At 34.5% G+C, this 15,932-nt stretch overlaps 1 protein-coding gene across 1 annotated transcript in view; it reads left to right on the top strand.

Moving 5' to 3' along the window:
• The window catches only part of SLF1 (SMC5-SMC6 complex localization factor 1), a 65,792-nt gene that overhangs the window by 4,422 nt on the left and 45,438 nt on the right, over positions 1 to 15,932 (top strand). The window contains exons 2-5 of the mRNA XM_082836434.1: positions 3,944 to 4,057; positions 4,226 to 4,301; positions 5,659 to 5,899; positions 11,205 to 11,367. Coding sequence (XP_082692560.1) covers positions 3,944 to 4,057; positions 4,226 to 4,301; positions 5,659 to 5,899; positions 11,205 to 11,367 — 594 coding nt within the window. The remainder of the gene's footprint in view (positions 1 to 3,943; positions 4,058 to 4,225; positions 4,302 to 5,658; positions 5,900 to 11,204; positions 11,368 to 15,932) is intronic.

Below are 15,932 nucleotides of genomic sequence, written 5' to 3'. Positions count from 1 at the left end.
GTGTTAGGATAGTATCTTCTGTGTGAATACTTCAAGGATCACCTCCTATATTTTCTAGAAAAATATCTAATTTCTAGAAATACTACTCATACAGTTATATTGCAGTTTATTTACTTTATTTCTTGAGCTGCAAGACTTCTAGCAGTTAGCTTTTCATCTTCCATATCCCAGAACCTATTACCAGCTCAAAACTTGACTTTGAGTTGTCTGAGTCATTGATAGGTATTGCACCAATGCTGTATAGTACTTTCTTTGGGTTCACTGGTATATCAGGCTATTGTTTATTGTTTTCTTACTCCTGCAGGGTCATAGGAAGAGCCATTAAACCACTAATTTTATAAGTATAAATGTATCTTTATCTATATTTGTCTATGTCTATTCTGGTATATAGACATAGAACTATTTTCGCATGTAACTGTGAATTAGATCTGCGGTTATTAGTTTGTCATGTGATGTGGTATTAAAAAGCATTGATAAATGTATTGTAAATTCTGTTACTTCAAGTAGATCATTTTATTATAGGACTGTATTAGATTAGGTTAATGGAATTTGTTCTTTAAAAAAGCTGTGCTGGTTATTGTGTACCATCACTGGGATTCACGATTCTGTGGAAGTTTAGCTAATAGCCCAATTTTTCTGATAAACTTGTTATGTATTCTAAGTTTTTTTTAACACTCATATTTTCACGCTGTTTGAATCGGGAAGACCAGCTTTTTCACTTGTATTTCTTACTGGCCTTTCCTCTTTGCTTGTTTAATATCAGTTTCATTTTACTTGTTTTTCAAAGGAAAGAAGTTGCTGTTAAAAAGGCTTTCCTGATTTCTACCATTAAGCACCATTGGTCCTGTTTTCATTTTACTGAGGACTCTTGCTTTCACAAAAAATGCTGTTAAATATGTAAAGTGGCTATAATTACTCCATCATAAAGACAGTATGATTTAAGGTGAAAACTTTGCATTATACACGACTCAAATAAGTCCAAGTTATTTAGTAATTTATGCATCAAACCAAAATATGTTACAATGGCACCTTGTTAATAATAAACATTCAGATTGTGAAATAGCTGTTACTAACTTGATCTAAATGAGGAACATAGTGTAGTAGATTTTTTTTCCTTATAGTTCTGTATAACATATTTAGTTCTCAGGAAGTAGAAAAATAAAATTTAAGACAATTTTTAAATAAGACTTTTTGAGTGGTAGCATTACAGTGATTTTTTCGTTGCTTTCTGTATATTCTTATTACTTAACAGTAGTTTCTGTATGTCAGCATTTTAAAATAGCCAGATGGGCAAGATTTTAGGTTTTTAAGGCTACTCAGACTTCCCTTCTTTGGCAGCATTTCTTGAAATACCTACTAAATTGTTTTTCAAACTCTAAAATACATAAATAAAATACAAGTATAATAGTAGGCAAAATGTATACAGTTAAAGCACTTGTATTCCTCTGCTAAAAATGGCTTTCAAGAACTATAAAAACAATTAGATTGCCTTTTCCATTAGAATATCAAGATGGTATTCACAGATATGTTGAATTTCACTAGTCTAGTGTTTCTGAAAGGACCTGTTACTTTCTAAAGGAAATTTGCTTAAGGTCTTTGTCATTCCCTAGAATTAGTGATAGCAGTGTTTCTGCCTAGTTTTGGTTATATGCCTTATAATTCCCATGTGGCTTTATTGTATGTGTGTTAATATGTGTTCTGCATCAGACTAATTCATTATTATTTCTAGTAACAGAGGACATTTTTGTAAATTTTTTATATATTACTATTTTATATTAATGGATATTATCACTCGAGCTATGTTATTTAACCCATGTAAGTGGTTTAAAAATTTGGATGATTAATACAGTAGAGTTCCTTATGCAAGAAGCTACTTACATTTTAATTACTGATGATAGTATTTTACATGTTTGATTATTTCATAAGACACCAAGCCCTAGTGTGTACACCTTATAATTTTGTACTGGCCAAACTTATAGAAATTGTTTCATCAAAGAGCCTTATCTTTTTTTTTTTTTAATTTTATTTTTGCTGCGTTGGGTCTTCGTTGCTGCGCGCAGGCTTTCTCTAGTTGCGGTGAGCAGGGGTTACTCTTCGTTGTGGTGCACGGGCTTCTCATTGCGGTGGCTTCTTGTCGGCGGAGCACGGACTCTAAGCGTGCAGACTAAGTAGTTGTGGCGCACGGGCTTAGTTGCTCTGCAGCTTGTGGGATCTTACTGGACCAGGGATCGAACCCGAGTCCCCTGTGTTGGCAGGTGGATTCTTAACCACTGTGCCACCAGGGAAATCCCAAAGAGCCCTATCCCTAAAGACACTTTCTTTATGTTCTGTATCTTGAATTTTGGGTTTTTTAGGGGTTAATACGTAATATCCCTTTCCCTTCTTTGGAGCCAACAGAGAAATATAAAAGTCAGATAGGTTGAGGTCAAAAGATCACCCTTTTTACTGAATAAAAATTGGTTTAGAGGAGGTGGATTTGATATTCAACTCCAGTGTGTTTCTTATTACATAACTTCTGAATTGATTTACCCACCCAGGCAGTGCAGTACTATTACTGGCAGCTCCTTATGCCATGTCCACGTGCATTAATATGAACCATCTTTGCAAATATGCAGATGTGTCTGGCAAAGCATATTCAGTTAGTTCTCTCAAGTAGCTTCTCCTCCTAAAGCAAGGAGTGATGCAGGGTAGAGAGAGAAACCAGGAGTGCTATTACCCTAGCAGAAGTTTCACTCTTAACCCTGAGTAATGCTTTAAATTGTTTATAGTGAGACTTTGTTTCAACTTCTACTCTAAAATGAATCTCAACCTTTAAATAACTACATATGTGTATATAGTTTATAAGTATTTAATATAAATATATATATAACATGTATATGCAGTCTTTGAAAATAGAGTTCCTATAAAGAACATTTTTAATTTCACCAGTTGTCTATTACAAGTCCTGGTAATAGTTTTTGTTATAATTTTTGAAGTTTACTTTTAATTGTTTTGAAAGAAGCCAACTGCTGTTGCTCAGCCTGTGGCATTAAGTGAATACTAATCCAGAGCTAATGGTGACAGTTGTTAGAGAAATGAAAAATTACCCTGATTTCTCTCCTCACTGCTTTCCTCATCTTTAATGAGAAACTAGATTTTCTCCAAGATGATCTAGGTCTGAAGTTCTAACCTCATGTAAACAAAAACAAAAAAAGCTGTATTCTAATTAGAAATGCTGTGAATTTTCCTTTTGTTGGCCAATAAATGTACCACCTCAAATACAAAGTGCTTTGTGAACTCCATTGAAATATAGGCTAATGTCCCTATCAAAATATATTTGAAACCCACGTGATTTTTTCAGTCTACTTTGTAGGTGATGAAATTAACATATATATAGCACAGTTAAGAAATGTAGATTGGGAATAACTTAGTATATACCTACTATACTAAATTATTTGTTGTAAGTGCTGTGGTACCATAAGTTTATCAAGTTCTCCATTGATTTATAAATATTCTTCAATATCTGTCCACAGACACTTTTAAAAGTTAGAATGAGATCTGAGGGTGTCATTGTCCACAAGTGTCCTTGTTTCCAACGCTCTTAGCAAAAACAATACTTTTAAAATGAAGCTAATATTATGCTAAAATTTTATAAGTATCGGTCTTTTTCTGAAGAGTTACATTCATCATTGTGTTTTAGTGGCAAGTAATGTAGTAATGCAAGCTTTCATTGTTCAGACCAGAAAACAGATCTCACTTTATATACAGCCACATTTTGAGAAGATCGCTTTTAAAACTAATTTCTATTGCACATAGGCAGTTTGAACATTGGTATTTAACAATTAAGCCTTATATGTTAAGTAGTGTTAGTTTTTATTTTTAGTATTCATGTTAATAAAAAATAATGTCAACCCTGTGAATACTATCTTTAACATATGTTGTCTTCTTTATGTGTATATGTTAGATGGAAGATGGTGCCCCAAAGCATATTATCCAGATGACAGGATTTAAGATGGAAGAAAAAGAAGCTCTAGGCAAATTGCTTTTAAAACTAGATTGCACTTTTATCAAGAGTGAGGTGAGTACAGTAACTTAAAAAGTTCAAGATATAGTTGAAGAATAACTACAATTAAAATGTTGGCCTAAGAATGATAAAATGCACCCTTGATATTGCAAGAATAGAAAAAATACCTTAAAAAGGAAATCTTCCGAAGTAACATTTTTTCATGTGGATTTTTCCTTCCAGAAATACAAAAATTGTACACATCTAATAGCTGAACGCCTGTGTAAGAGTGAGAAGTTTTTAGCAGCTTGTGCAGCAGGTAAGTTAACTACCTTCCTCTCACCTTTGAAAAAAAAATCTTCATGGTGAAGAAAAAGTACCTTAATCTCTGGGAAGATAGCGTGTTTATTATATCAAACGTAAATGTGGTTCTTATATTTTTCTGAAAATACTTGTTTATTTATTTGGTTGCACCCAGTCTTAGTTGCGGCTCCAGGGCTCCTTTAGTTGCAGCTCCAGGGCTCCTTAGTTGTGGCATGTGAACTCTTAGTTGCAGCACGCATGTGGGATCTAGTTCCCTGACCAGGGATCGAACCTGGGCGCCCTGCATTGGGAGTGCGGAATCTTATCCACTGTGCCCCCAGGGAAGTCCCTGAAGATATTTGTTTGGTATAATATTTTTGCTTTGATTTTCTGAATAGAACTTTGTAACACTTGAAAAACGTATTAAAGAGGCAGAAATATTTACTTCACCTAGTAAGTGCTTCATCTAAGAAAAAATATTTTAATAAAAAGGTTTGGTACAAAATGCCGCCCCCCCCCCAAAAAAAAAAATCTTTTGTTGAAGCCTCAGCGATTTGCAGTCAAGTTTCTTTTCTTTGATCTGTCATTGGAAGAGTTACTGTTTTTGCTCTCTTGCTCCTGTTTCCCCTGCCATCCATGCTATGAAGCAATCATTCTATTTTATTTTTCTAAGATTTTAAATTCCATAAACCTAAATTAGGGCTTAGTGTCTTCTGCCTTTGTCACTATTGATGTTTTTCATATACTTTTCTCTCCTGTGATTGATTTGGCATATCATTAGTCCACTTGTTTTACTTTTTTTTTTTTTGCAGTATTTAACTCAGGTGAATTTACCATTTTTTAGAATCACTTACCATAAAAAAATTTGTATTCATTATTACCTACACAAATGAAAACATATATTTTCCCTGCTGTTTAAAAAGATCATTGATGCCCAGATCAGAATGTTGTTACATATCCTAGAAAATTCTCTGACTCAGTTAATTTGTTTTATATAGTGTAACAATGCTGTAAACATTATTGGAAAAGTTTTTGGTATAGAAGGAAGAATATAAACCTCACTCAAAATGGTGAATAATAATAGTAGTCATAATTTAAGTAGTACCACATTTTATTAATCCTTTAGTTTATATTTTACTTAGTAACAGTTAGAATTAAAATTATTTATTATGGGAAAGTTTACATACAATGTTCAGTGATGTTGTAAGCCTTTCACTATCAAAAAATTTAGGAAAACATAGTTCAAAGATAACATTGGCAATGTAGAAAAAGGTGTTGAAAAAAGCCAAATTTTATTTGATATTTGGTCTTTATTGTTTACCATTTATCAGAACCAAAATTCTTCTGTGACTGACAGTTCATTTGCTTTCTAGGAAAGTGGGTACTAACTAAGGACTACATAATTCATAGTGCCAAAAGTGGCAAATGGCTTGATGAAACAACTTACGAATGGGGATATAAAATTGAAAAAGACTCCCATTATTCACCTCAAATGCAGTCTGCACCTAAAAGATGGCGTGAAGAACTGAAACGCACTGGTGCTCCAGGAGCCTTCCATAGATGGAAAGTTGTCCTCCTTGTTAGAGCTGATAAACGAAGTGATTCTCTTGTAAGGTGAGATTTCATAGAAGCTAAAGCAGTGAATGTGAAAACAATTTTGGTTTGCTTAAATACCTTTTTGTATTTCTTTGCAATTATTCATTTATTCCAAATGAGCCTTGATGATTTACTCTTTGATCTCCTAGTTAAGCCATTCTGCACTTTTAAGCGTATGTGTCTGATGGAACAAAATCTGTTTTATAAGTATTGCATTATTCTCAGGGTCTCTGTTTCACTTTCCATGTTATTTCTTTGCAAACTCAAGTAAAATCTTTATTTTAAATTGGAAGATATTTGTTTTCAGTTGTGAAGCACTTACAGTTTTTTGTAACTGAAGTATTACGTTAAACAAAGGCTTTTTTCTAGGTTTATGTGGTGTAGTCTTCATGGTTCATACTGTTTCCATCATAATTTCATTTCTTTTTATCTTTTACACCATATTTTAAGAAGACTTCTTATTGGGTAAACTGTATTCTTAGACTGCTGTGACTCTTTTTGCCAGGAGAGCATGGTCTAAGGGCTTTTTGTTACCTTTACTGAAGTATAATTTATAGACCATAAAATGCACAGATTTTAAGTGTACGTTTTGATGAGTTTGGACAAATTTATGCATCCATGTTACCCATACTACAATCAAGATCTGTAACATTTACATCATCCTAAAATATTCCCTTGTGTTTTTGTACATTTAATTCTGCACCACCAAACCAAACAACCACTAATTTCTTTTTTGTCACTGTACATTAGATTTGTCTTTTTTAGAGGTTCATATAAATGGGATCATACTGTATATACTCCTTTGATGTAGCTTCATTTGCCTGCCTTGTTATTTTTGAGATTCATCCATGTTGTTGTATCAGCAGTTCCTTTCTTTTTGTTACTGAGTAGTATTCCACTCTATGTATATATCACAGTCTGTTTATTCACCCATGGATGGACATATGGGGTTTTTTTGGTTTTGGTTTGGTTTTGCTAATATGAATGAAGTGGCTATGAACATTTGAGTACGAGTCTTCATGTAGATGTGTTTTTATTTCTCTTGGGTAAATATCCAGGAGTGAAATTGCTTGCTCAGATGGCAGTTGTACATTTAACATTATGAGAAAATGCCAAACTGTTTTCCAACTTGTTGTACCATTTTACATTCCCACTAACAATGTATGAGAGTTCCAATTGTTCTGTAATTACTTTGGAACTATTGTCCAAAAATGAGGTGACCATATTTGTGTGGTCTATTTCTGAACTTCTTACTGTTCCATTGATATCTATATCTACTTTACACCAAGAACACACTGTTTTGGTTACTATGGTATTATAGTGAGTCTTGAAATCAGGTCTTGTGAGTCTTCCAACTTTGTCTTTTTCAAAATTGTTTTGGTGATTCTGGATCCTTTATATTTCCGTATGCATTTTAGAATCAGCTTGTCAACTTCTACAAAAAAACAAGCTGGGATTTTTATTGAAATTGTGTTGAATCTGTAGATCAAATTGGGAAGAATTGAGATCTTAATATTGAGTCATCCTATCAGTAGACTCTGTTTCTCTCCAGGGCTTCTTTAATTTCTGTCATTAATATAGTTTTTGTTGTATAAACCTTGCACATATTTTGTTAAATTTAATTCTGTGTACTTCATATTTTGGGATGCTATTATAAATCGATTGCTCTGTAAGTTTTTATATCCATTAATTGACTTTTCTCCTTTATTCTGTTAATATGGTAAATTATTTTGATCAATTCTTAAATGTTAAACGAAACTTGTATTCCTGAGAGAAATTCCACTTCACTGTAGTGTATTTTCCATTTTTAATAATTGCTGATTCTATTTATAAATATTTTGTTGAGAATTTTTGTATCCTCAACCTGATAAATGACATCTATGAAAAAATCTAAACAATATCATGAATTTTTTTTTTCCATCATAATTGGGAACAAGACAAGAATGCCCCCTCTGACCGTTAATATTCAGGATTTTACTAGAGGTACTAGCCAGTGCAATAAGGCAAAGAAAATAAATAAGAGGCATAGAGTTGGAAATAAAGAAATAAGAATACTTGGTTTTATTTCCAAAAGACATGTTCATATACCAAATAATTTACTAAAAAAAGCTATTAGAACTAATTAATAACTTTAATCAAGATCATAGGATAATAAGTGACTAAATAAAAATTGTGTTTTTATATGCTAGTGATGCAGTTGGAAATTAAAATTGAAAAAGCAACACAACTCTTGGTTTTTGGTGATTTGATTATGTATCCACATATATGTGTGTGCATTTTGTTTATTGTTTATTATTATTTATGTTACTTGCTTGGAGTTCTCTTAGCTTTTTAGGGAAACGGGAGTTTTTGTCTTCTTTAATTTTGTGAAATTCTTGGCCATTATCTTGTAAACATTGAATTGGCCAAAAAGTTCGTTCGGGTCTTTCCATACTACCTTATGGAAAAAGGGGATGCTATTATAAATATATCGGCTCTGAAAGTTTTTGTCTGCACCTATTGAGATAATTGGCTTTTCTCCTTTATTCTGTTAATGTGGTAAATTATTTTGATCAATTCTTAAATGTTAAACCAAACTTGTATTCCTGAGAGAAATTCTACTTCATTGTAGTGTATTATCCATTTTTAATAATTGCTTTACTGATTCTATTTCCATGAGATCTTATGGAAAAAACCCGAATGAACTTTTTGGCCAGCCCAATATTTGTTCTATTGTGTTCTTCTTCTGTAGATCCATTACCCATATTTTAGACCATTTGATTCCGTTCCACAGTATTTGCTTTCTCTTTTCTGTTATTTTTCCCTTTGTGTGTGTGTGTGTGTGTGTGTGTGTGTGTGTGTGTGTTTCAGTTGGATACTTACTATTGACTTATCAGGTTCAATGATTTCTTCCTCAGTTTTGTGCAGTCTATTGATAAGCCTATCAAAGAAATTCTTCTTTGATATAGTATCTTAATTCTACCTTTTTGATTGTACTATCTTCTGAATTTCCCATATGTTCGTGCAAATTGTCCACCTATTCTATTATATCTTTTAACATGTCATTCACAGTTATTTTAAAGTCACTTTTTTAAACTTTCAACATGTGGATCATCTCTCTGTGCTCTTTATTGTTTTATCTCTTGACAATGGTTTGGTTGTTGGTTTTTTTTTCCCATTTTTGTGTATGTCTTGTGTTTTTGTTTTGTTTTTTTTGCATACATAGACATTCCCTATAGAAGAACAGTAGAGGCTGAGGTGAATAATGTTAATATCCAAAAATGGACCTACTTGTAAGGCAGTTAGTATGGGGTCGTTGGGTTAATCTTGTCAATTGTTGAGCTGGCTTTGGGTTTTGTTAGTGCTATTTTCATCTTCAGCACATCATTTCATTTTATTCCAGCAGTGGTTTACAGTTCCCTTGTGCTTAGTGTGGGGCCTGTGATGCTGGAGGTTTTTTAATCAGTGTTCTTTATTCATTCTCAGCTTTTGGTAGTCCCTTTACTACTTCATCACAGAAGGGCTCTTCATATTCTTCCCCTCTTCCTACTCATTTCTAGGTTGGGGAATAAGGGTTGGTGTGTTTTCGTTTTGTTGGATAGGCTTTAGTCTTAAGCATTCTTCATGTTCTTGGTCTCTGGGGTTGGGATATACCCATTGCTTCTGTCTCAATTTCCCATGGCAGCCAAATTCTCCCTTGTATTGTGGGCAGGGTCTTGGGTAAGAGATTTTCTAGCATCTCCCCCAGCATTAGGTCTCTGCTTTGTATTAGTGCAGGAACCCAGGCCCAAGTGTCATTCCTGCCCCTTCTCCAGGGACAGGTGGCTTTTGCTTCTATCCTTTATCCCATTTTTTTTTGGCTGCACAGCAGGAAGTTTTCCTACCCCTTTCCCAAAGGCAGATGAGTTTTACTTCTGCTCTTACAACAAAAGCAGTGCATCTTTTCCTGGGTTCTGAAATAGAAGACTTTCTTACCTTACCCAAATAACTTAAGGCTTTTGCTTCATATGAGAGATGGATCCAGGGAAGTGGGCCTGGTTTTACATCTATCTCTTGTTGGCAGGCAGTCCCCACTGGCCCACCTTCGCTAACAATGGGGTTCCTGCTGTTACCTGCCCCTAATCTTTTTCGTGAATACTTAATAGATGCTGGTGGCAAAGAGCTTGCAACTGAGGGGGGCCCTTCCATGTGTCAGGGACTCTCAGTTATTCTAAACTTTCATGCTGCCTACACTTAGCCTTTAAATTTATTAAGATTCTACCTGATTCTTGCCTGCATTTATGGTGGCTACTTCTCTCTGGTGTTCTGGCAAAAGTGAAATAGTTTGGGTATCCAATCTCTTCACAAAGGTGCTTATCACTCTTTTGGAAATTCAATTTCTTGGTTGGCTTATTGTCTCAGTTCTCTGATAGGTTCATGAAAAGTTATGATTTTGTGGATTATTTGGCTTTTTTCTTACTGTCAGGTTGTAGCAGTGTTCTCTTGGCTTTCTAAATCCTCTGCAGTAACGAATTTTCATGAAACTTTTGGGTGTGTTTGTGCCTGTGTGTCTGTGTCTGTGTGTCTTCTGAGCCTAAATGTAAAATGTATTTCTTAATGTAGATTAAAGTTATTAAACTTTTTCAAAAGCTAATTTTTAGAAGAAGTTTGGCAAGTTTAGTTCTGTTTTTTTGTGGTCCAGAATGATTTCCCTGGAGGTATGTTGTCTTCTGAGGTAAATACTTTCTTAGAATTCTTGCATTGTTTTTTTTTTGGCTTATTGAGGTGACTTTTCCTTAGGAAATAAACTTAGTGTTCTATTTTTTTTTTTATTCATCACACCACCACCCCCACGCCCTGCTGCTTTCCCCCCTTGTAAACTTAGTATTCTTGATTCTTAAAAACTTTTCCCATATCAAGAAACGGATAAGTAAAGGGAATAGCATGATTTCTCAAACACATCTGTTCTGAACAACTTAAAATTTAGGAAATCATTGCAATAGTTATTCTCCGTGGCACTCAAATAGACCAAAGGAATTAATTCCTTTCAGAAAGATCTGCTCCTACTCCTAGGAAGTAATTCATTTAGATAATTTGACTAAACATACTTTCTTTTTGTTTGTTTGTTTGTTTGCGGTACGTGGGCCTCTCACTGTTGTGGCCTCTCCCGTTGCGGAGCACAGGCTCCGGACGCGCAGGCTCAGCGGCCCTGGCTCACGGGCCTAGCCGTTCCACGGCATGTGGGATCTTCCCGGACCGGGGCACAAACCCATGTCCCCTGCATCGGCAGGCGGACTCTCAACCACTGCGCCACCAGGGAAGCCCCATACTTTCTTTTTAATATACTTTCTACATTTTCATTTAGAGTTTTGGAGGCTGGAAAAGCAAATGTTATTTTACCAAAAAATTCGCCAAGGGGAATAACTCATGTGATTGCCAGTAATGCGAGAATCAAGGCTGAACAAGAAAAAGATAACTTTAAGGCTCCATTTTATCCAATTCAGTATCTAGGAGATTTTCTTTTAGAGGTAAGTAAAAAACAAAAAATTAGTAAACATTTTTAAATGTTTATTTTATAAAATATTGATACAGTGCAATGTAAAAATCAAATTATGTTCTGAGTTTTGAAAGTGCGATTAGAATTAAAATGACATTTTTAAGACAGTTGCTCTCAATTATTTAAATATTTGAGAGTATTTCTGATAAATCTGAAAAGAACTTATTAAATTTAAAATTTGTCTTATTTTAAGTCTCTACTTTTGTTTTCAGTGCTTTGGTGATGTTTATTACAAAATAATTTTAAGCATTTTAAACCAGAGTATAAATAAAACAGCAGTGGGCTATAGTATCATATGAGAATTCTTCGGTATTTTCCCATTGGAAAAGAGGGAGCTGTTTCTAAGAATTTAGAAATATTTTCCTGTCCTTTTCCTCCACCTACATCTCCTCACTTGGTGCACATACCACTCCTTAAGTAGTTTGAATGGAAATAACCCTAGATGAATTGCTCTAGAGGTAAGCAAAGAAGAATTTTTAAGAAGCGTCACTTAAGGTGGAAGAGAACCTGCAGTATGTCTAAAAACTGAACCTTGGTCTTCTAGGAAAACTTAGCACTTTCTTCAGTGTTTCCCATCTCGATAGATACTATACAATCTTTTGTTTAATAATTTATGTTAGAAGCCTGGGAATCACCCTTGAAACCTTCCTTTCCTTTATTCCCCACATCTTGTCAATTACCAAGTCCTATTGATTTTATTTCAAATACTTCTTGAATAAACTGCTTCTCTTCTGTACTAACATCATATTGAGTTCATCCTCTTTGCCCTGTGCTCCTGGAATCAACTCCTTATTATTCTCCCTATTGTTCTACTTCTTTACTTTTGCTAATTTCCTAGGAACTCTTACTTTTCTTTTTCTAGTCCATTCAGCTTCATCCAAAAGTAACATCTAAAATGCTCTTTCTAAAATAGTTCTGATGCTGTCTCTCTCCTACTTAAAACTGTCCAATGGCTTCCCATTGCCCTTAGGATAAAGTTGTAAACCTCTAATACAGCTTTAAGTTAGCACAAGGTTCCTGTCACTCCTACCTTTGCAACTATAGCCTGCTCTACTTTTTCCTATGCTCACTATACTATAACACAACTGCCTTCTTCCAGTTTCTTAAACAGGCTAGGCTACTTCCTACCTCAGTGTCTTCTGAAAAGCTATTTTCTCTTCCTAAAAAGGTCCTTTCCACTATTCTCTCACTCCCTATGCCTGCCTACTTCCTGCTTATTCAGTTTGCAGTTATAATGCTGCCTCTTCAAGGAAGCCTCCCTGGCCCCTTATTAAAATAGTTAGGTTCACCTCTAATGTGTTCTGATATCACTATTTTGCTTTATGGTACTCATCACAGTTGTAATTAATTGGCTGATTACTTGGTCCATGTCTTTTTCCCCACCTAAACCAAAAGCACTGTGTCATCAAGGATGATGTCTGTCTTTTCCATAGTTATATCTGAATCATCTTGCATAAAGCCTAGCACATGAGTTCTCATTTTATATTTGTTAGATTAATAGAGAAATTATGAACAACCCTTGAGTATTCCAAGAGTAGATGTAATATACCATTGTATAATTACCTTTCCCTACTGAGTAGCGGCAGTGTGGATTGGAAATTTGACCTTAGTTCAGAGGATGGATCTGCTTGGACTATGGATAATCTCATTGTCCTTGACAGTGATTGGTCTAGGAATGGGCATGTCAACCAGTTCTGATTCATGGGACATGAAGAGAGGTATGTAAGAGCTTCTGGGAAGTTTCTTTCTCATTCTGAAAAGAGCCTCTGGCAGCCTGGCATCTGCTAAATGTAAACATGGAAAAATGAAACGAAACCGTAATTACTACTGGCAGCCATTCTTTGACCATGAGGAGAAGTAGCCTTAGGTTGAAACCAATCTTGTAGACAGCAAAGTGTAGAGACAGAATGTAGACTCTTGTAGAGATACTTGAGTTGCTGGATTAATCAACCCTGAAACCTGACTTAGCAATGGACCGTATTGCCATTCTGTGAGGTAACAATTTCCATGTTGTTTACGTTAGTTTGAATTGGTTTTCTATTATTTGCAGCCTAAAGCATCCTATCTGATCTACCTAACTGAACAGTTTAAAGGTAGTATTAACTCTCAACAGAATGAAAACCATTCTTAACTAAATTAGAAAAAGTATCTGAATTTCCCTTTCTCTATGGAAAGAAATGAACAAAATGTAATATGTATTATGCTTTCTCCATAATTGTATTTTGCAGTAATCTGACACAATCAGATTCAGCTTCTGAAGTACTAGAGGGCATTAGTATATCAAGCAAAAATAATAGACAATCTCTAACTTATATTTGTTTTTAGAATACATTGTTTTATAAGCTCTAGATTAGACAGCTAAGAGTTAGTTCATAACCATTCATTCCAAATGAGGCATTTTGTGATCCCTTCTGAGGATAAGATAGTTAACTTCATTTTGATGTCTTGCTTTTCTTCTACCTCTTTGGCATAGAATATAATACACTCCTCATTAGATGGATTCTGAAGTGTCCTTTAAGAAGAGTTGCCATATAAAATGACTGAGTCAGAAGTAACAATTGAGCAATTGTTTAAAAAATAGTTGTGTTTAACCTACTTAACTTTTTGTAAAGCCACTTAGTAACAGAATCAGGAATTATTTAGTTCAGGTTTATAGATACTTGCTGAAGACTTTTGCTGTACCAGTCATTATGCTATGCACTATAGAAAATGAATAAGACCACCTGCCAGACTTCAAAAACAAAATGTGGCATAAACAGAATGTGGAAACTGTTAATTACAATTTAGTATGTATTGTGCAAGGTATAGAAATACAGAAGAGCAAGTGACTAATGTATCTAAATTGTTTGGCCCAAGGAAGATGTCACAAAAAGGCGAGAATACTTAGGAATACTCAAAACTTCTTTTGATTATCTGTCCAAGAAATAAAATAAAATGATCCACAGAAAAGTCTTATGGAAATATATTAGTAATTGCAAAAACATACACTTTTTGTTCCAGATCAACTAATTGTTAACCTAGATTTGTAACTTATTACTTCTTTAACCATAGGGAAGTCATTTATTCTGTGACCGAATATCTTTCTTTGCATGTAGAAGGTAATACTTACCTTACTTTGGTTGTTATACAACTGTTACTCTAAGCCATTATTTATTGAGTGATTACTGTGTGCCAGGCATGATGCTAAGCATTTTACACACTTAATCTTATTTTAAACCTTATGTTCCTGTGTGGTATGCACTATGGCCTCATTTTACAGTTAGTGAAATGGCATATAATTGAATTTAATAATTTTCCCATGATCTCACAGCTATCGTATGTCAGACCAAAAATTGAAGACCAAGCACTCAAAAAATTTTAAGGCTGCTCTCCTCGAGTCTCCCTTTACTTTTCTCATTTTGAGTATTATTAGGTTTCCTTGATAATAGGAAGGTCTCTTTCTGGGTAGTTAAAAATACTTAATGCTGTAGAGATTACCATATGCTAGTAGTCAGTCTAGTTAAGAACTATGTAGAACACTCTGGGAATTCCCTAGTGGTCCAATGGTTAGGACTCGGCGCTTCCACTGCAGGGGTCCCGGGTTCGATCCCTGGTTGGGGAACTAAGATCCCACAAGCCACGCAGTGTGGCCCCTCCAAAAAAAAAGAACCATGTAGAGTACTCAAAAGATGCTTGTTCTAATTACTTTATCTCTCTGGCTCTCCATCCAGTCTTGTGAATTCATTCAAGTTGTGTGGCAAATACCATGGCTGAATCAAGGAATAAGACCTGAGACCAAACCATATCCATACCTATTTTAGACAGAAAACAAAGTCAAATATGTGAATCAGAAGCCAGGGCAACTATCATTTCCACACTGTGCAGCCCTATCTTAGGTAATAGAATAATTTACTGAATTAATAGGCTTTTGGTCATCTGTTTGTAACATAGCATTATACTATACAAGGGAGATTAGACATGGCGCTCTTTTCCTAGATCATATAGGAGGCAAACACCTAACACAATGCCTAGTGTATTGTTGGCACTAAAATTTTATAAAATAAGGAATAAGTAATGAATATTTACAGAAAAATAATGCCCATATTTTTCATAAGAGTAACTGGTTGGAGAGAGTGTGGCTTGGAGACAATTACATGTTAATCATTTGTTTAGTGCTGTAGAAAATAGATTATTTTTTAAAATTTTCCAAATGTCATAGTTTATCACGTTGTGATTTTTAATTATTTAAATAGGGTACTTGAATCATACATTCTAATTCACAGATCAGTATATAGCATCTTAATAGTCAGAATTAGAAAACAGTATGTTCTTCCCTAGTTGCTAATGATAATGGTATGTTCTTTTGCGTATGTATTCTGTGTAACTGGAAACTATATGGGATTAATTCATCCTGTATTTTAGACATTTCTGGATGATCTAAGCCTGAGGATTTATCCTCTTTGTCAACCATGTGAAATTTGAAGCCAGAAACTCAGTTTATCCCCATTAAAGTTGTCCTTAATGGAAATTGTACATTCAGAGTAATACTTTCTTTGA

This window comes from Leucopleurus acutus (genome assembly GCF_964270905.1).
Source record: "Leucopleurus acutus genome assembly, chromosome: 3".
NCBI lineage: Eukaryota > Metazoa > Chordata > Mammalia > Artiodactyla > Delphinidae > Leucopleurus > Leucopleurus acutus.
The sequence above is the reverse complement of the archived record's forward strand: the minus strand, read 5'-3'. Positions and strand labels throughout refer to the sequence as shown.